General features: G+C 46.9%; 1 protein-coding gene across 1 annotated transcript in view; it reads left to right on the top strand.

Moving 5' to 3' along the window:
• Window positions 1-22,168, top strand: part of LOC135079034 (disks large homolog 5) — a 44,704-nt gene that overhangs the window by 14,864 nt on the left and 7,672 nt on the right. Inside the window, 15 exon segments of the mRNA XM_063973664.1 lie at window positions 356-451; window positions 2,916-3,062; window positions 4,457-4,620; window positions 6,514-6,692; window positions 8,432-8,511; window positions 9,183-9,313; window positions 10,584-10,689; window positions 11,046-11,136; window positions 13,248-13,321; window positions 14,030-14,096; window positions 14,308-16,256; window positions 16,976-17,137; window positions 19,045-19,157; window positions 19,857-20,077; window positions 21,732-21,892. Of these exon segments, the coding sequence (XP_063829734.1) occupies window positions 356-451; window positions 2,916-3,062; window positions 4,457-4,620; window positions 6,514-6,692; window positions 8,432-8,511; window positions 9,183-9,313; window positions 10,584-10,689; window positions 11,046-11,136; window positions 13,248-13,321; window positions 14,030-14,096; window positions 14,308-16,256; window positions 16,976-17,137; window positions 19,045-19,157; window positions 19,857-20,077; window positions 21,732-21,892 (3,741 nt within the window).

The following is a 22,168-nucleotide window of genomic DNA, read 5'->3' as shown; positions in this document are numbered from 1 at the left end:
TCTATCGAGTGAACTTCATCAAATCGTGTTTCCATCGGTTAATAGCCCTAGAAAATATCCTCAACTATGCCCAAAAAAAATCTTAGCCTTTTATTTTACTGTTTAGTACCTCAAAAATGAAAAATGAAAACCTCATTTTCGCCATTTTCTCTGTTACCCGGCCTTAAACAATTACAGTGAAGCAACACAAAATGCCTTGCTTGGGGGAGGGAGGTTTTTGTCCAGCAGTGGATGTCATTTGGCTGAAACGAACGAACCGAACACAAAAATACAGAAAAACGCATTGCAGACTTGCATTTCTGACTGACCTCTTAGATTCTTCTGTATTAATAAAACGTATTATTTTGTATTTCAGGTGTCAAAACGAAGAAGGGATTGGGCATTTTCAGAAAGAGATAAACTGCTACAAGAACGGGAAAGTGTCAAAGCACTGTGTAATAGACTGAGAAAGGTAAGCAGATCCTAACATCAAACAGTTATTTATTCTTGACTTGATAAAGAGCAAAGTTCTTTAGGCGCAATCAAATTGGAGGCGTGAAGAAGCGCTGCAGTGGCGGTACTAATGTAAACGGTAGAACCTTTGTAGATTATAGAAACTTCGCCGAGTCAAAATTATAATTGTTTAAGAGTATGCATGCAACAATATTAACGTTTCAGTTATTTTCGAACAAATAATTTTTATACAGTAGCCAAATGTCGATAGCCAGTATGACGCTCATTGCGGCGCGCTCGCACTGTACTGCGTCTAAATCAAAAACCAATACAGACTCCATTCTACAACTTTACACACGTTATTTATAGACTACTAGGTATATTTTAAAAATACCGAAGTTTTGAAAAATTCGATTTTAAAACTTTACTTCCGGTTTTCTATGTGAACAAAAAAGAAATTTCTAATTTGTAGTAAATAGTAAGAAACACAGTTATTTATTCTCAAAAGTGCAATAGTTAGTTTATTTTTAATCAAATGTAATAATAGTAGAATAGCTTCTGAAAAATCTGTTCCTAAAATTTTATCAATTTTTTGAACGCTTATAAAAAATAAACTAAGCTTCATAAAAAAATTATAATGATGCACATCCATTCAGGTCATATAGCAGTACATTTAATCCAAATATGAACAAAATCCAAAACCTGACTTGATTTTCGCTGTCCGCTTCGCGTGAAATGCCCCATAGACTAAAAATTCGTCAATGTCAGTTGGCCATATTTGTTTACATTTAGGGAAATTTCTAAAGATTAGTTCTTTAGAAATTTCCGTATAATAGATATACAGGGTGTTACTTTGCATTCTTGCCATATTTACAGAGGTTACTATATTACTGATACTGAACACAAATCCGTAAAAAATTAATGCCCGAAAAAATTTTTTTTTAATCTTGAGTATTTTATTTTATCGACATGCACATCACTTATTGGCGATGGCGATAGAAACTTTTTTACTTTTTATTGTATTTTTTAGATATCTATTGCAATCTATTGTCTTTAAAATGTCTTTTTGACACTTGTAAAAAACTGAGAAATCCATCAATCACAAATCACGTTATAAATAATACAAAAATGACTGAAGTGTATTCAAACAACGAATAATTTAATCAAAATGGTGCTTGGAGTGTCTGCAAGACGTCTTAGACGAAATGCTTGATGACGTACCCTTAGCGTTACACCAAATGCTCTACTACCAGCAGGATGGTGCTCCCCCACAATAAGGACGTCAAGTGCGCGAATAATACGTTTGGTGAACAGTGGATTGGACGAGGGGTCCAGTAGCTTGGCCACCACGATCCTCGGACCTGACACCAATGGATTTTTGGAGTGACTTGAAACGTCTGATATGCGCTGAAGAGATAAACAGTGTAAACTTAGGTGTAAACGCGTTACATGAAAGGATTGTTTTAGTGAAACTGTGAGACAAAACGTTTGTGTTGCGAAAAATAAAGCGAAAAACCTACGCTTCGCCGTGCTAGACTGTGCCTTCATCAGATGATCAGAACGGAGGACACTTTGAACACTTGTTTCGCAGTACGTAAACTTTGTAAATAATAATTGTGAATAAGGTGATTTCATTTCATACTTAATTTATTAATTTGTAAAAATAGGGTACAATGTTATAAATTAATTAAAACCCTAAGTATTACGTATTTTTGACGGTCCTAAGCCCATAAAGTAGAAAGGAAAATCTGATATCAACTGAAGAGTATTTTAAAATAATTATTATGACTGGATAAAAAGGCTGGTACCCAGAGCCATAAAACAACAGATTATTAAGAACTAGGCCACGCCCAGTAGGTTTATTCCACTTGCACCTGTAGAACGAAATTGGTTTATTCCAATTTGTACTGAAAAACCAAATTTACTAAAATCTTAGTGTACTTTCTTTATGGGAGTCTCTTGTTTATCTTAAATAATAGGTATTGTTCCCTACTTTTATCTCTGTGAATATGGCAAGAATGCAAAGTAACACGGTGTATAGATATAGATAGATAAGTATTGTTGTGAGAGTAAGATAGACTAAGGCGTGAGCGAGACAAAGACAACATTGTCCGCTGCTTTGATTGTGTGAGCTCACGAGTCGATCTTGTCATACAATTTCTAAAAGCGCAACACACGTCGCGTTTGTCACGGTAGTAATGCGCGAATTTGCTCATTTGATTTGAGCAGCTAGCTTAGAGGAGGCTGGTTCAACGTTCAACGTTGACTCGCTTTAAAATTATGAATGAATAAACATTTCTCGGTGTAAAGGAACTCACAAGGTGGGCTGACGACATCATAAAGGTAGGCAGGAAGGCACTGGACGCAGGCCGCTAACAATCGATCAACATGAATATCATTGGGGGAGGCCTATTTTCAGCAGTAGACGTCCTATGACTGAAATGATGATGATGATGAAACGTTTTTCGTCCTTTTCTATCCAGGAGCGCGACCAAATGGTGGGTGAGCTAGCAGACTCCCGACGTAGCAACAAGAAAGCAGAAGGCAAGGACGCTCGCAGCAGCCGCGAGCACGACGACAAGTGCCGCATGCTGCACGAGGCAGACCGCGCTCTTGACCCTGACCTGCAGGTACTATTAGGGCTATTCAACATACATTTACTATAGTCTGGTCCGTGAGCACGTTGAATTTTGTCCAATGACCCCTAGCTACCCATCTTTATCGCTCGCGCGTAATTATGTTGCTATTGCGCTCGCACACTCAATACGGGTGCCAGTCGCGACAGCAATATAATTACGCGCGAGCGATAAAGATGGGGGGATAGGATTTTGTCCAATGACCCCTAGCTACCCGCTAGGGGTCATTGGACAAAATTCTACGTGCTCACGGACCGGGCTTTAGGTCTTAGAATAAACTATTTTTTTTATTTTTATTTTCTTTATTCAGAAAACCACAGCTCTTTATAATAATAATAATAATACAAACTAATTCAGGGGTTCATTCATTTTTTCATCCCGCGGCGCACTTACAAATGGCAATGCCAGATTTTGTATGGAAAGTGGCGTCTTTTTTTTTTCGCGCGGCCATCGACTAAACTTTGTTTTTTGATTACAAAATAGTGTAATAAACCAAACTTACTATGGCATGTATACCTCTAAACTCAGTCTGAACTGAGTTACGAGCATTAGAAGTTTGATGATTTTCATACTAGATTTGCTTTTTGTGCGCAAGTTTTGTAAGAAATTGCAACAAAATATTGCGCTATTTTTTTATTGCGCTGATTCTGCTTCATACTGATGTCTGGAGCCTTTAATGGATGATATTGTTTGTTTACACATACAATCTCACTATTTTGTTGCAATTTCTTACAAAACTTTGCGCGCAAAAAGCAAACTTAGTATGAAAATCATCAAACTTCTAATGCTCGTAACTCAGTTCAGACTGAGTTTAGAGGTATACATGTCATAGTAAGTTTGGTTTATTACACTATCTTGTAATCAAAAAACAAAGTTTGGTCGATGGCCGCGCGAAAAAAAAAAGACGCCAATTTCCGGCATTGTCTTTTAGTATTCTGTCACGGCGTCCCCCTACCCTTTGAAAAAGATAGTCGAAAGACGGGCGGGTAAAGACGTGGGAGGGGTAGGATATCAACGGTTTTCAAGCGCCAACACGGCGTAAAGGATTGCCTTTCGGTGTCCCTTTTTTACTTTACTTTCTTCTATGGCGCACCCAGGCGCCGCGGCGCACACTTTGGGTAACCCCCCAAACTAGTTCCATCCAGAAGTTACGAAACAGCTATGCTGTGTGGGTGTGCCTACGAAGAGGGCTATATTATTTGCGCACACTAGTTGCCGCGACTGGCGAATGACAGAAAATCGTACCACGCTGCTGAGCGCAAATACGGTAACACTCATTGATGTCATAATGGTCATCGCGTGTTAGTAAGCTCAATGTATGTGATGTTAGTTTAAATCATTATGGAAACTTTTCTAAGAGCCAGCTATCATTGTTCCCTCTCCCACAGGACTACGAGTGGGACATCATCGACGTAGAACTATCAGGGCTGGGCAAGGACGGCGACCTCGGCTTCGAGCTGTCGGGCGGGCGCGACGAGCCCTACTACCCCGACGACTACAGCGTCTACGTCACCAGCGTCAAGAAGGGCTCCGTGGCCGAGGGCAAGATCAAGTGAGATTCTCATTTTTGTTCCCCAGTCGATGAAGCGCATGATGTCGTGCCCTGAGTGCTCGCTGGAGGATTTAATGAATGTTGCTGACAACGCCATTCTTGTAGCGGAGTTCTGGGCTGACTGTAGGTTTGCTGTCGACACGATAAGAAGAAGAAGAATAGATATCTGTTTCTGTAGGCTTAAGCGATTATCACACTGCACCGCACTCCGCCGCGGTCCGCGTGGCGACATATAACGAATCCCGCGCGCAAACGCGTTGTCAGTGTGTTGTGCCGCGCGTGTTTTCTATACAAACTGAGGTACTTGCATGCAATGATTAAATCTGTCGTCCCGCGGACCGCGGCGGAGCGCGGTGCAGTGTGATAATCGCCTTAGGATGCGTGCCGCGATAAGCGTTTATCATGCCATTTTATCGATTTTACGTGATAAGCTCATACTTTTGTCGTCAAGAATCATTGATAAGATTTTATCACGGCGCGCATCCTATCCCGTCTGGATTACGACTGGGACATCATCAGGAACTATCAGGGCTGGGCAAGGACGGCGACCTCGGCTTCGAGCTGTCGGGCGGGTGCGACGAGCCCTACTACCCCGACGACTACAGCGTCTACGTCACCAGCGTCAAGAAGGGCTCCGTGGCCGAGGGCAAGATCAAGTAAGATTCCAATTTTTGTTCCCCAGTCGATGAAGCGCATGATGTCTGTCGTGCCCTGAGTGCACTCTGGAGGATTTAATGAATGCTGCTGACAACGCCACTCTTGTAGTGGAGTTCTGGGCTGACACTGTAAGTTCTTTGTTGACAACATAAGAAGAAGAAGAATAGACAGACAACTGTTTCTGTAGGCGTAGGATGAGCGCCGCGATAAGCGTTTATCACGCCATTTTATCGATTTTACGCGATAAGCCCATACATTTGTCGTCAAAAATCATCGATAAGATTTTATCACGGCGGGCATCCTAACCTGTCTGGACTACGAGTGGGAGACATCATCGACGTGGAGCTATCAGGGCTGGGCAAGGACGGCGACCTCGGCTTCGAGCTGTCGGGCGGGCGCGACGAGCCCTACTACCCCGACGACTACAGCGTCTACGTCACCAGCGTCAAGAAGGGCTCCGTGGCCGAGGGCAAGATCAAGTGAGATTCTCATTTTTGATCCCCAGTCGATGAAGCGCATGATGTCGTGCCCTGAGTGCCCGAGCAACTGTACGCTGGAGGATTTAACGCAACTCTTGTAGCGGAGTTCTGGGCTGACACTGTGTAGGTTTGTTGTCGACACGATAAAAAGAAGAAGAATAGACAACTGTTTCTGTAGGCTTAGGATACGTCAGCGTCTACGTCACCAGCGTCAAGAAGAGCTCCGTGGCCGAGGGCAAGATCAAGTGAGATTCTGATAGAGAACTTGGGCTAAGAAGCTAAAGTCCGGTCGCCGAGCACCGGCACTTTAGTCATAGTGTATTTTTTGACCTCAATCAAATCGTTTCAAAAGTTTCATTTTACTGTCTTTAAAATAAGTCACGCACATATTTTAGCCACAAAAAGAGTCGTAAATCTCGTTAATAATAGTTTAGCGGGGAATGTGTCTGAACTATATTCCATATGTAAATCATTCCTCGGTTCCTGTTGTATCAATGAATGAATTTGAGCTCACTAGTTGATGCCAATGATGAATGTCTCAAGACCTTACTTGACTGTGAAGCCAACCTGGCGAGTGCAAATTCGACGGCTTAGCTTTAGCGCTCACCATTTTACGCCAACGCCTAAACCACTAGTGAGGGTCAGCCCTATCGCTAGTATCGCCAACAGGTGAACACAAACCTTTGTAGCCCGTGGTCCTGCTGCGTGGTCCTACATGTACGGTAGTCCTAATTGTAACCCTGTTCCTGTTCAACAGAGTGCTAGATCGCGTGACAGAAGCGTGCGGCGTGTGCGCATGGGGCAGCGGTGCGCTAGCGTCTAGTGCGCTACGAGCGGCGTTACAGCATGGACACGCGGCGTTGCGGATACAACGTGCGCGTGCCCTTAGGACTAGCGTGCGGCTGGCAGATGCGCGCGGCATCATCCTGCACCACGGTTAGTACTTAGTGCTATTATCATAGCAGTATTATTAAACCTTATTGTCATAGCAGTAGAGTGCAGGCTCACGCGCCGAAGCACGGCCACGCGGCGCTGTGGATACAACGGGCGCGTGCCCTTAGAACCAGCGTACGACTGGCCGACGCGCGTGGCATCATCCTGCACCACGGTTAGTACTTAGTGCTATTATCATAGCAGTATTATTAAACCTTATTGTCATAGCAGTAGAGTGCAGGCTCACGCGCCGAAGCACGGCCACGCGGCGCTGTGGATACAACGTGCGCGCGCCCTTAGGACTAGCGTACGACTGGCCGACGCGCGTGGCATCATCCTGCACCACGGTTAGTACTTAGTGCTATTATCATAGCAGTATTATTAAACCTTATTGTCATAGCAGTAGAGTGCAGGCTCACGCGCCGAAGCACGGCCACGCGGCGCTGTGGATACAACGGGCGCGTGCCCTTAGAACCAGCGTACGACTGGCCGACGCGCGTGGCATCATCCTGCACCACGGTTAGTACTTAGTGCTATTATCATAGCAGTATTATTAAACCTTATTGTCATAGCAGTAGAGTGCAGGCTCACGCGCCGAAGCACGGCCACGCGGCGCTGTGGATACAACGTGCGCGCGCCCTTAGGACTAGCGTACGACTGGCCGACGCGCGTGGCATCATCCTGCACCACGGTTAGTACTTAGTGCTATTATCATAGCAGTATTATTAAACCTTATTGTCATAGCAGTAGAGTGCAGGCTCACGCGCCGAAGCACGGCCACGCGGCGCTGTGGATACAACGGGCGCGTGCCCTTAGAACCAGCGTACGACTGGCCGACGCGCGTGGCATCATCCTGCACCACGGTTAGTACTTAGTGCTATTATCATAGCAGTATTATTAAACCTTATTGTCATAGCAGTAGAGTGCAGGCTCACGCGCCGAAGCACGGCCACGCGGCGCTGTGGATACAACGGGCGCGCGCCCTTAAGGCCTCAGCCTCGAACTTAGCGGGCAGCGGCGCGGGAGCGGCGGCGGGGCGGGAGCGGCAGGATCTTATGCGTAAAATCAAATAGACCGGTTCTCGAAAACAGCGACGCCGTAGCGGGCAACGAGCGGGCAGCGGCGAGGGAGCGGGCAACGAGCGGGCGCAGCGCACTCCTTCTTTTGCCCACAATAAATCGAGCGTATGGAATAAATTTGAATCGAAATAAAATTGTCGCCGTTGTTCAGACATTTCGTTCGCGAATAAAAACAAATATCTCGACAACACAACCCCGAACACAACACTTCGCCGCTAAAGCGCCGCGCGAGCTGCCCGCTGGTTTCGAGAACGGGTCTGCGTTGCCCGCCCCGCTCCCGCGCCGCCGCCGCCGCCGCCCCGCTGCCCGCTAAGTTCGAGGCTGAGGCCTAAGACTAGCGTACGACTGGCCGACGCGCGTGGCATCATCCTGCACCACGGTTAGTGCACCTCATTGTTACAGCAGTATAGTGCACAGTCGCGTGCGCATGTCAAAGCCCTAGACTGTGCTCAATGCGCCTTATTGACTGAGAAGTAGAGTGTAGGATGTGAATGTTCTTTCGTGTTTATGTTAGCGACTGCTGACACCGACAGCGGCGTCATTTTTCACTAAAAAGTGTCTTAATTTCTTAGCGTAGTGTACAAGATTGCATGCGTGTTGTATAGGGTTAAATCGACTGATATAATGTTCATAGCTTATCTTAACAATACGATTTCTTTACAGGTATATTCATCAACAAAATAGCATGTGGAAGTGTAGCCGCCAAAGAAGGAACACTTTTCGTCGGCGATCGAGTTGTGACCGTAAGTTTATAAATTGTGTTTATGCTGTAGTAATTTGGTCATATTTGATTATTTACTCCTGTTGAACAGTGATACAATACTTTAAAGAAGAAAGACAGAAAGAAAGAAATTTTATGAGTATAGCTAAAACTCGCGCGGATGTAAGACCGCGTGTCTGCATCGAAAAATAGTTTGAGCAGCTTGCAGCGGCTTGTACACACGTCAGCATGTCAATATAAACATTGGCCTCTTATTTACTTGTAATAGGGGATTTTGCAACAAAAATGTATGCTGGTGCACGCGGGCGGCGTTCGGAGTAGGAGGCACCTGCTCAGTGCACCCGCGCAAGTTTTAGTTTAGGCCCTAAAGGTCGTCGCATATTTATCAACCTGGAAAGGGACCGTAACCGTATCAACTCGAGACGTAGACTCAGTATTCTTTGTATAAATAACTAGCATTCCGCCCGCGGCTTCGCCCACGTGTTTTTTTTCGGTTTTTTATATAACTTATGACACTCAGCAATAATGTGGCTTTCTGTTGGTGAAAGAATTTTAAAATCGGTTCAGTATATCCCGAGATTACCCTTTACAATTTAATCTAACAAATATACAAACACACAAACTTGAATATTAGTATAGTAGATAAATAAAGGTAATAAGTCTGCTATGATCTTAAGACTGACATTTGAACAGATCAACAACCGGTCGCTGGAGGGCGTGAAGAGCGTGTCGGAGGCGATGGCGATGCTCAACGAGTGCGCCTACGAGTCCGTGCTGCTCACCGTGCTGCGGCCGCTCTATCCCTGCAGCCCCGCCAGAGACAGGTATTATTCATATAAATAAATAAATATAAATAATATATCCTTGGACTTGGGTACTAGACAACGGATAAAAACATACTTAAATACTTTTTTTTTGTAAATACATACTTATTATACATAGAAAACACCCAGTCCAATACAAACAAATATGTTCATGCACACAAATGTTTGTACTGTGCGGGAATTGAACCGGCCGACAGACATATAAGGGACATATTCATAATTCCTTCGCCAAGGAAAAGAAAGCGACAACCTAACCTAATAGTTTTGAAAAGAACCGCTCTACTGCTGCAGCCCTTTCCTTTGCTAAATAAAAGAACCGTTATAGTTTGTGAAAGGACAACCGCTCTACCCCTGCAGCCCCGCTAGAGACAGGTAATCCCTTTCTTTCGCTAAGGAAAAAAAAAAGAGTTGACGCTTTAGTTTTAAAAGGACAACCGCTATAACCCGCTAGACAGGTATTGCACCCCTTTCCTTCGCTAAGGAAAAGAAAGAGTGCGCTATTGTTTCGATAGGACAATCGGTCTACCCCTGCAGCGCCATTAGACACAGGACAGGTCCCTTTCCTTCGATAAGGAAAAGGAAGAGACCGCTATAGTTTTGAAAGGACAACCACTTTCCCTGCAGCCCCGCTAGAGACAGGTGGTGTATCCCTTTCCTTCGTTAGGGAAAAGAAAGAAATTGCGATAGTATTGAAAGGACACCCGCTCTACCCCTGCAGCCCCGCTAGAGACAAATAGTGCACCCCTATCCATCGTTTAGGAAAAGAAAGAGACCGCGATAGTATTGAGTTCTCTCCAATTTTGAAAAGTTTGTAAGCATAAATAAGGGAGACAGATTTGTGTACAAATCATGTTTACAAGTTGCTTACATTCCTGATTAGTGGCAAGTGTTTATTTACAAACAAGCATTGTTTTGGGTAACGGTATTTGTGATTACCGATCTTTCTTACAACTTTAAGATGGTCCATTTTCAGTTTGTGATCTTGTGAAGGCTTAGAGAGCTCACAGGCGAGCGACATTATGTCGGCAACTGCTTGCCGATAGTGGTAGGCGACGGTCAGCGACTGTAGGCGACTGTCGGCGATAGTCTATCCGACTCGTGCCTTTCGCTGTCATGATATATTGATACTCTGAAGCTATACGCTAGTGACTGTCCGTCTTCGAGACTCGCGATGCGTCGGTGACTGTCGCCGAAGTCGCAAGCATTCGCCGTATTCTGTCGCTCGTTTGTTAGCTCCCTTTTGTTGATTGTGCCTTATTTATGTCCTTAGGTTCTCTATGTACGAGCACACATTCCCTGACGGCAAGATGGTGAATATCTGCTCACAGACTGAGGAGTCGTACTGTCAGTTCGTTCCGCCACCTCCTGAGCCCAAGGTACAGTTGCTAATACTTTACTATTTATACAATTTTCTCTTAAAATATTTTTAATCCTCATTTATATTTAGTAGAAACGGGTTTGACACTCATGTGCATTTTCTAAATACGCACGTCTCTATAATAATTAAGTTTAAAGAGTTTATTGGAGGAGGCCTTTGTCCAGCAGTGGACGTCATTTGGCTGAAACGAACGAAAGAGTTTATTAAATATAGTGATGGAAAAGTGCACATTTTGCGAAGTGCACATTCTGCGTCAGTCCCGTTGGAACAACTGAAACCTTTCCAAATATTATTAAAGACTCGATTGTGTTGTATGTATATTATACATTTCTATAAACGGAACGTATGATAAAGGTGCACATCGACCACGGCGCGCCGGACTTTGACCGCCGCTACGTGTACCACGTGGCCGCCGGCAGTCAGGGCAAGATACACCAGGAGAGAGGTCGGTATATTACTAGAAACCGCGCCAATATGAACTTTATTAGTGTATCAAATACAGCAGAGTAAGAGCCACAGCACACGATGCGTTGCCCGCCACAGAAGTTTCTATGTAAAACAACGCAGCGACTCCACTCTGGTGCCGCATCGCCGCTGCAACGCATCGTGTGTTTTGGCTCTAATATTGACATCTTCATTGTAGCTAAACGCAAACCGCGAAAGCCAAGAAAAAACGTTGACACCTGACTGTCTTGGACCCGTCATCCATTTGCCTCTAAAGTCTGTTCGCCGAGAGTTGATAAAAAAAATTAAATATCAGAGGTTCTAAACTCATTATAAATTGCGGCCCGCTAATTATTTTTGTCGATATAATGAAAAAGTTGGTAGATTATTTGGCCTGGCCTTTTTTTTTGGCCTGGATTCTCGGCTCGGTTACAATTTAATTTTGGACTACCATTTATAAGAATGTTCTAAAAATACCAATTATCTACCAAAATCTACTAAACGATTTCGCACTACTAAATCATCGTTCTCTTTGCCTCAAATCTACCAAAAAAGTAGAAATCTACTAAAAGTGGTCACGCTGTGGCCGCCGCCGCCCGCCGGCCGGGGCGCTTGACGACAGCTGCGTGGATCGTACCATGGTACTCAGTGCGCGTTGTGACAAACGACGCCCGCCATACAGAATGCGATAATTAAGCGACAGTCGCTATTGCAAGACATTTCATAATATTTATCAACTCTCGGCGAACAGACTTTAGTAAATTAAAGGGTCGTGCTTCTGTACTGGAGACTAAATGACATTGAACAAGTATGTAGTAATGTTATGTAGAACATGTCATTTATAATTGATTTACTGACACGGATCTGACAGGATATCTGTGAGGTGCATAATAACCCCATTTATCTAAGCGCATGCTGGCGAAAAGATTAGTCCATTAATAAAAAATACTAAGAACTAAATGTTATCTAATTTTAGTAAAAAAGAGCCAGTAGGCTCACACACACAAATGCGAAGTGGAGTAAATCAGAATTTAAAGATATAGAACAGCGATTCGCCTAATTAACAAAACGCAAAGTAAGCAACGGAAATCTCTAATTGTAACTTCGGTTTTGTAAACTCAAATAGATTTTTTGATCGGCCAAAGCTACTGTACCTACCTATTGGGTGTCGTAATTCCATTCATAGAATTAAATAAACAGGTACGATTGTAGTGACATTTGCGTAATCGTATCAAGTTGCTTTGTATCAATAACAGTCGTAAGACTGACAAAACACTGGATTTTAGACCTTAAGTCATTGTTTTAGGAACTAACCCTTTTTTTGTTATTGCTGGAGACGACTATCGGCCGCTTTCGATAAGATAAATGTCGATTGAGTCGGCAGTGGCATTTACACTGTACAATACCCGGCGATAAATATTGCACATCGACCTTTAGAAAGAGACAATCGGCTAATTTCGGTTTCGTAGAGCGTTGTCACTGTCGCACTTGAACAATGACTGACAATGACGTTTTGTCAAAGTGTAAACAAACTTTATTTTAAATGTGTGCAATTGATTTTGTGAATTAAATTGCTAAAAACTTTTTATAGTCGTGAAAGAAAAGTGGTTTACAATGTGTTAAAGTATTTGTCGAAGAGAAATACTAAGAGTTCGGACAATATTTTCATTGAATAATGTTTTGTCAATGACGTTTTCTCAATCGTATAGGTAGTGTGCGACAGAGATCACGCTCTACGAGCCGAAATTAACCGATTCTCTTTCCAAAGGTGCAATATTTATTGCCGGGTACGATTACTGTTTGTGACAATTTAACAGACCATAAAGTAATGTTACGGTATAGAATATGGTTCAATATTATTTAAGGATGATCACTATTTCTATCAAATTCAGCCTGGACTCTGAAATTTGCAAATTCATTCGAAAATTCTGTCTATGAATAATGTCTCTTAGATTTTTGTTGACGACTGCTTGTTTTTTTTGTTATATGTTATACTGGCGTTTGTTTGTAGAGATAGTGATTCATCACAGGCTAGATGTACTCGTGTCAAGTGGCTCTCCGTGTAAATACCACTCGACGCGAGATTGTGTTGATGTTGATGATAACGCGCAGGTACATGGGACATGATTCGCGGCAAGATCGAGGCGGTCACGGGCCGCAGCAAATCCAAGGATAAACAGAACAAGGTATTTATGCTTTTACTTTATACCCATTTTCATAGACTACGGCCATTCTTTTGGTTCGTTTCAGCCAAATGACGTCCACTGCTGGACAAAGGCCTCCCCCAAGGTTTTCTATAATGAACGGTCCTGTGCTGCCCGCATCCAGGCTCTTCCCGCGACCTTTACCATTCTTTACTGTGCTTTATCGTATCGTAGCGTGGGCAGGCCTCCCACTAGGTGGACCGACGATCTGGTGAAGGTCGCGGGAGGTACCTGGATGCAAGCGGCGCAGGACCGGTCTTTGTGGAAATCCTTGGGGGAGGCCTTTGTCCAGCAGTGGACCTCTTTCGGCTGAAACGAACGAACGAACGAACTGTGCTTTATAATAATCAAATTAACACTTTGTTCTTATAAACAAAGGAAATGTTTTGACTTGAAGCTAGATTAATCTAAGACTGCCGTAGTTAAAATTGTTTTATTTTCAATCCTAACATAACTGATAAAGTTACATATCTGTTTATCTTACTGATAATGGATCGCCTATTTTTTTTAACCGCCGTTTATTTTATGGTTAACTTATTTTTTTTTTCACACAGGCATTTACAAGACATGTTAAAATAATTTAAGTGAGTTTCCTATTCCAAAATGGAAACAGAAAATGGAGCGTCTATATGATTTTTATGGTCTCTAGTTTTGTTTACTTGACGATATTGATTGATACCGTCATTCCAGGTGCCAGAATCCGATGCTATCGCGGAGCTGGATTCAGTTATCGACAGCTATCACCACGGCAAGACAAGTGAGTCGCACGTATTTACTAACACACGCGTATAGCATACGTTATCAATTGATAATACACCTTCTTGAGATGTCTATTGGACGCTCGTGAGTTCGTTAGTGCATAGTTATTCTGATTCTTAAGTTTTATTGATGTAAGTGAGAGATAGTGTAAACATATTTATCTTGTTTAAAAGTTTCGTTATATATTCATGTTTTTCTTTGGTTTTCAGTAAAAGAAACCAGTAGCGTACTAAAAAGATCGCGGAGAAAAAACAAAGAAGCGCAGCACGATGCCAAAAACGGGGGTACCTGGCCAAAAGCGCGGGCGAACTTCATTCTAGAAGAAAACTCCACTGGAACCATAGTCCAGCCTAGGTCTAGGAAAGAAAGACCGCCTCTGTCTATACTACTCAGTCCGCCCACGAAGCTGCCGCCCGAGCCGCAGCGGTCGAATATAAACAGGAACTCGAACCCCATACCGCTTGGGCACGCGCCGCTGACGCAAGCCACCGCGCCCGCGAGACACTCCGTATACAAATCCATAGAATCTTCACCCAATGTAATCGAGCATTTTCCCAAACCCGCCCCCCTCGCAATACACAACCCGTTCGCGTCGCCCAACACCATGAACTTCGAGAAGATTCGAACGCTCGAAAAAGACAAGATGTCCATCAGCGATTACTCCGAGCACGACATCACCCCTAACCGCCTCAGTCTAGTGCTAAACCCCTCGGATGACTCGCTGGACTACCAACCAGTAACGAGAAACAGAAATAAAAGCCCCCACTCTTTAGACTTCATGGTCAACAAAGGACCTAGCTCTCTAGACTTCGTGACGAGAAAATCGCCGAGTTCTTTAGATCATTCTATCAAAAACCACCCAGGCAAAGATCTCTTAGACCAGTACTACTCAAGAAAAAAGTCCTCGTCGCCGAAAACTGTAAACAAGTACCCCTCAGATAGTGATAGTTTCGGGCCGGACAGCTTGAATAGTAATGCGAATTACCCCATGACAGGGACGCTGCCGACTCAGTCGCGTCTTCAATCTCAGTATTATCGAGGGCCATTCGTCAATTCGAATCCTCATCCCTCTAGGTATCCGCATTTGGCGAGTCCGACGAATATCCCCCAGAGTCAATCGGGAGAAAGTATCGGGAACAGCTATGACATGCACTCGTTCACGTCCCACACCCACAATATGTCCGATTTGCAACCGGTGCCCCGAGCGAATCGGGCGGGGGACTACCACCACACCTACGAAGGCGGGACGTTTCCTAGGAAGAAGGAAAACCAGCGATTTCGTATTCCGTCCAATCCGAGCGTCACATCGAAAAATTCAGCGGGAAAACTGAGTACGGGATCGATAGAGCGAAGTTCAGAAAGGAATTCGCCGATGCCGACATTTCACGTCGAGGTGTTGAGTCCGGGCAGAGGTGCCAAGCAGTTGACGCACAAGGGTACGAGAAACTCGATGCCAGAATATTGTGGGTTGGGGTGGGACAAGCCTTTGCCGGGGGAGTTGCGACGAGTGCACATAGACAAAAGTCAGCAGCCGCTAGGAATACAGATATACTGCCCTCCGAGTAGCGGGGGAGTTTTCGTGTCGACCGTCAATGACAATTCGTTAGCCAGCCAAGTCGGTCTGCAAGTCGGAGACCAGTTACTAGAAGTTTGTGGAATAAATATGCGGTCGGCGACGTACACGCTCGCCGCCCGCGTGTTGAGACAGATCGGTAATTCGATCACTATGCTAGTGCAATACAGCCCGGAGAAATACAAAGACGAAGTCGAGGTGCCGGGCAGTTCGTCCTCGGGGGAGAGTTCTCACGACGAGGAGGTTTCGTTGTCAGGGTCCCCGACGCCGAGGAATTCTCCCGGTCCTCAGCAGAGTTTGAGGATGGAGCCGCCTCCTACTGACGTGGCTACTCTGAGGCAGTCTTCGGTCAACAAGGAGTTGCCCAGGTTTCTTTTGATAGAGATGCGGAATTGTGCCGACTTGGGGATCAGTCTGGTCGGCGGCAACGCTGTGGGCATCTTCGTGCACAGTGTGCAGATGGATTCGCCCGCGTATATCGCGGGATTGAGAACAGGAGATCAGATCTTGGAGTACAATAACGTGGACTTGAGGAGAGCGACGGCTGAGCAGGCGGCTTTGGAGTTAGCCAAACCTGCGGATAAGGTGAGTACAAACTCCTTTAGCATTGGGCTATTATATTTTCATCCCTATTTCACCCTCTTTAAATGCATTTTTCCACGACGAACCAAAGTCGCTGACATAGCCCGACGGATTAGCAAGCTGAAGTGGCAATGGGCAGGTCACATAGTACGCAGAACTGACGGCCGATGGGGCAGAAAGGTTCTGGAATGGAGGCCGCGTACCGGAAAACGCAGCGTGGGACGTCCACCTACAAGGTGGACCGACGACATCGTAAAGGTAGCAGGGAACCGCTGGACGCAGGCCGCTACCAATCGATCAACATGGAAAGCATCGGGGGAGCCCTATGTTCAGCAGTGGACGTCCTATGGCTGAAATGATGATGATGAAATGCATTTTTGGGAAGAAAAGTTTAAGCTATTTAATTTAACTCTTATTTCGCTCTCTTATGTTTAGGACGAGAGGCACCTAATATTTTTTCCTTTGCCTGAAGAGGCATTAAGATAGAAGTATCTCAATGTATCATTTCCATCATGAAAATGTGACGTATTTACGAGAGATTTTCAAGATACACTATATTTCTATCGCATTTTTGAAGTATTAGTCGTACTCTGTCCGAGTGTCCAGTTTCTCTATTTTATTTTATTATCACATTCAAACAAGTTAAATTATCAAATTGCATACATAAGGTTCTTTAAATAAGGTTGTCTTGTTGTTGGTATACATAAATATTACCTCTCCAGGTGAGCGTCCTGGTGCGGCACGACCTGCAGCAGTACCACGAGATCAAGGACAAGCCGGGCGACGCCTTCTACATCCGCGCCGGCTTCGACCGCTGCGCCAAGATCACCGCCATCGGCATGGACTCCATCGACGAGTACCCGCTGTGGTTCCGCAAGGACGAGGTGAGTGCGACTTGCATCCGTTGTGCATCCGCGCCGGCTTCGACCGCTGCGCCAAGATCACCGCCATCGGCATGGACTCCATCGACGAGTACCCGCTGTGGTTCCGCAAGGACGAGGTGAGTGCGACTTGCATCCGTTGTGCATCCGCGCCGGCTTCGACCGCTGCGCCAAGATCACCGCCATCGGCATGGACTCCATCGACGAGTACCCGCTGTGGTTCCGCAAGGACGAGGTGAGTGCGACTTGCATCCGTTGTGCATCCGCGCCGGCTTCGACCGCTGCGCCAAGATCACCGCCATCGGCATGGACTCCATCGACGAGTACCCGCTGTGGTTCCGCAAGGACGAGGTGAGTGCGACTTGCATCCGTTGTGCATCCGCGCCGGCTTCGACCGCTGCGCCAAGATCACCGCCATCGGCATGGACTCCATCGACGAGTACCCGCTGTGGTTCCGCAAGGACGAGGTGAGTGCGACTTGCATCCGTTGTGCATCCGCGCCGGCTTCGACCGCTGCGCCAAGATCACCGCCATCGGCATGGACTCCATCGACGAGTACCCGCTGTGGTTCCGCAAGGACGAGGTGAGTGCGACTTGCATCCGTTGTGCATCCGCGCCGGCTTCGACCGCTGCGCCAAGATCACCGCCATCGGCATGGACTCCATCGACGAGTACCCGCTGTGGTTCCGCAAGGACGAGGTGAGTGCGACTTGCATCCGTTGTGCATCCGCGCCGGCTTCGACCGCTGCGCCAAGATCACCGCCATCGGCATGGACTCCATCGACGAGTACCCGCTGTGGTTCCGCAAGGACGAGGTGAGTGCGACTTGCATCCGTTGTGCATCCGCGCCGGCTTCGACCGCTGCGCCAAGATCACCGCCATCGGCATGGACTCCATCGACGAGTACCCGCTGTGGTTCCGCAAGGACGAGGTGAGTGCGACTTGCATCCGTTGTGCATCCGCGCCGGCTTCGACCGCTGCGCCAAGATCACCGCCATCGGCATGGACTCCATCGACGAGTACCCGCTGTGGTTCCGCAAGGACGAGGTGAGTGTGACTTTCCATTTTAAGATTGCATTAATTCCTTTTATAATTTACAGAATCTACGCTAGAGTTTGATTCAAGAGCGTTTTCAGATTAGCGTATGTTATTTTATTACACACGCTCTACATTACGCGCTATAAAAAACCAGGGTCGCGTGTTCGTTAGAACCGGTGTCTAGTGACGAGTCATTCTCGACATACGAATTTCTAAGTGCATCAACGCTAGCATGAGTCTGTTGCTCGTGTGACAAAGGTACTGCTATACGCGCCTAGGCCCGGTTTCTATCCATGCGGTGAGGAGCGGAGAAGAGAGATGTGTCGGGCGGACTAATTTTTCCATAGAATTTGACAGCAGTGGCGTGTCTCGTTTTACCGCTGCTTTCTCCACGCGCCTCGCACTTCCGAAAGCGTCATACGATTCGTAGACAGCAATAGACGAACAGCAGACAGCAACGCATAGCTCACATCTACTCTTTCGTCCCTCTCCTCTTCGCTAGTCCCGTTTCTGCTCCTTTCCTCTTTTCTTTGGTAGAGACCGGGCCTACCGTGCGTTTCCAACAACGAAACCGCCCCTAGTTCCAGCGTTATTTTCGCAGTTTGTTCCGGCGTTTCTTCTCAGCACTTGCCATATGTTTGTCTCGAAGCGCTGGTAGGGCCCAAAAGATAAGGAGACATGTAAAGTACTCCATAAGGGCTACCTTTTCTTTTTTTTTATTATTTTCTATAATAATATTTTGACGTTCATAAGTGCCACTTGTGGTCTAAACTGAATAAATATTTTTGATTTTGATTGATTTTTGATTTTAGAATGTGGTCTCTAGTGACTTTATTCTCTATCAATTCGTGATCGTAACCTGTTGTCTCCAGGTGCTATTCGTGGACAACACGCTGTTTAACGGCGCGCCGGGGCTGTGGCGCGCTTGGCAGTTGGACTGTAAGGGCGTCAAGCGCCAGTGGGGCACCATTCCGAGCAAGTTCAAGTGAGTACACCGTCATTATCATGATCATTTTAGTTACAGGACGTCCACTGATGAACACTGGCCTCCCCCAATGATTTTTAGGTTCATAATCATAAGTTCAGCAAGTTTTAATTAGTGTACTACGTCATTGTTACATTGTCATCATCATCACTTCAGCTACAAGACGTCCACTGATGAGCATAGGCTTCCCTCAATGATTTCTAGATTCATCATCATCATGAGTGCAAAAATATATTTATTACTAGCTTTCCGCCCGCGGCTTCGCCCGCGTGGAATTTTGTCTGTCACAGAAAAACTTTATCGCGCGCGTCCCTGTTTCAAAAACCGGGATAAAAACTATCCTATGTTCTTTCCCGGGACTCAAACTATCTCTATGCCAAATTTCATCAAAATCGGTTGCGAGGTTTAAGCGGGAAAGCGTAACAGACAGACAGACAGACAGACAGACAGACAGACAGAGTTACTTTCGCATTTATAATATTAGTTGGGATATCGTGCCACGCATTTTGGCCCTGCTAGTTGCTCTAAGAATGATTCATTCTTCACCATCTTTTTTTTCATTTCTGAAGCTTACCATTGGCTACATGAGAAAATAGTGGTAGAAAAACGGTGCTGAAACATTTTGTGGTTGTGTCACGTGCTGTGACTGTTACAGCAGTCATTTACAGCTGTGTTTTAAATAACTTGAATTTGTTGCAGAGTTGAAGAGATTCTCCGAAGATCGATGGGCAGCCTAGAAAGCGAGGCGCAACGCCGCGCCGCCACGACCGCGCGGCGATCGTTCTTCCGCCGCAAGAAGCACCGGGACAGCAAGGAGCTGGCTTCCTTCTCCAACACCGAGCTGGGCTGCTGGAGCGACTCCGGAGCCCTGGCCGACGAGCCGCCGCTGCTGTCCTACCAGAGGGTGGAGCGGCTGCACTGTGAGTAGTGCTGTGATAGTTTAGTCAGCAAGTGCTCCCGGTACACAAGCGTCCTTCTCCAACACCGAGCTGGGCTGCTGGAGCGACTCCGGCGCGCTGGCCGACGAGCCGCCGCTGCTGTCCTACCAGCGGGTGGAGCGGCTGCACTGTGAGTAGTGCTGTGATAGTTTAGTCAGCAAGTGCTCCCGGTACACAAGCGTCCTTCTCCAACACCGAGCTGGGCTGCTGGAGCGACTCCGGCGCGCTGGCCGACGAGCCGCCGCTGCTGTCCTACCAGCGGGTGGAGCGGCTGCACTGTGAGTAGTGCTGTGATAGTTTAGTCAGCAAGTGCTCCCGGTACACAAGCGTCCTTCTCCAACACCGAGCTGGGCTGCTGGAGCGACTCCGGCGCGCTGGCCGACGAGCCGCCGCTGCTGTCCTACCAGCGGGTGGAGCGGCTGCACTGTGAGTAGTGCTGTGATAGTTTAGTCAGCAAGTGCTCCCGGTACACAAGCGTCCTTCTCCAACACCGAGCTGGGCTGCTGGAGCGACTCCGGCGCGCTGGCCGACGAGCCGCCGCTGCTGTCCTACCAGCGGGTGGAGCGGCTGCACTGTGAGTAGTGCTGTGATAGTTTAGTCAGCAAGTGCTCCCGGTACACAAGCGTCCTTCTCCAACACCGAGCTGGGCTGCTGGAGCGACTCCGGCGCGCTGGCCGACGAGCCGCCGCTGCTGTCCTACCAGCGGGTGGAGCGGCTGCACTGTGAGTAGTGCTGTGATAGTTTAGTCAGCAAGTGCTCCCGGTACACAAGCGTCCTTCTCCAACACCGAGCTGGGCTGCTGGAGCGACTCCGGCGCGCTGGCCGACGAGCCGCCGCTGCTGTCCTACCAGCGGGTGGAGCGGCTGCACTGTGAGTAGTGCTGTGATAGTTTAGTCAGCAAGTGCTCCCGGTACACAAGCGTCCTTCTCCAACACCGAGCTGGGCTGCTGGAGCGACTCCGGCGCGCTGGCCGACGAGCCGCCGCTGCTGTCCTACCAGCGGGTGGAGCGGCTGCACTGTGAGTAGTGCTGTGATAGTTTAGCCTTGAGCCCATGGTTCACCAAACGTATCATGATAAGATCCAAATTGATAGGTTGTGATCACCTATGGTCCCCAAATCCTACCTTGTTTAGCATTAAAAAAAATCTTTTGATAACCTTATGATCTTTTTCTTCATCTCATCAGCCAGCTGCAGTTCACTGTTGGATTTCAGTCTCAGTAGCACGATCCATCGTTATTTTTACCAGTTTGGACATCTAGCAGGGACATCTTTACTTCAATCGAGAATTCGTTGAGTTCGGCTACTGTGGTTACGTATGTGTCGCTGCGTCGAATTTTGCGGGCAGCAGCGCAGTGGCGGCACGGGAGCGGCAAGATGTTTGCGCCCTCGAAAATAGCATCGGTTAAAGCCGGCCAGCTTGGGTAGCAACTCTTATATGGTAATCTTCGTCGTGCGTTGGTTGGTATCCGCTGAAAACCAGCTTCGTGACTTGACTCGTGTCATGTCACGATTATTGGTGAGCGGGCGCCTTTTTAGCATGCCTCAATAAAATTGTATATTATTATGTATGCACCTAAATATTACATGCTAAATAAAGTAATACTATTCTATTCTATATGGTAACTGTTCTTCTAGATGGCAACCACCGGCCAGTAGTGATCCTGGGCCCGCTGTGGGAGTGCGTGGTGGGCAAGCTGGCGTCGGACTGGCCGCACGTGTTCGCGCCGCCCGCGCGCCCGCGCCACGCGCCGCGCGACCCCGTCTCCGCGCAGGCCATCCGCGACCTGGCCGAGAAGGTAGGCGTGATGACCGGTGACAGTGACAGTGACAGGTGACACCGGCCCGTGGTGACGCTGGGCCCGCTGTGGGAGTGCGTGGTGGGCAAGCTGGCGTTGCCACGCGCCGCGCGACCCCGTCTCCGCGCAGGCCATCCGCGACCTGGCCGAGAAGGTAGGTGATGACAGGTGACAGTGACAGTGACAGGTGACACCGGCCCGTGGTGACGCTGGGCCCGCTGTGGGAGTGCGTGGTGGGCAAGCTGGCGTTGCCACGCGCCGCGCGACCCCGTCTCC

Source organism: Ostrinia nubilalis, chromosome 15 (assembly GCF_963855985.1).
Source record: "Ostrinia nubilalis chromosome 15, ilOstNubi1.1, whole genome shotgun sequence".
Lineage (NCBI taxonomy): Eukaryota > Metazoa > Arthropoda > Insecta > Lepidoptera > Crambidae > Ostrinia > Ostrinia nubilalis.
Note: the sequence above shows the minus strand (reverse complement) of the source record. Positions and strands in the feature narration are given on the sequence as shown.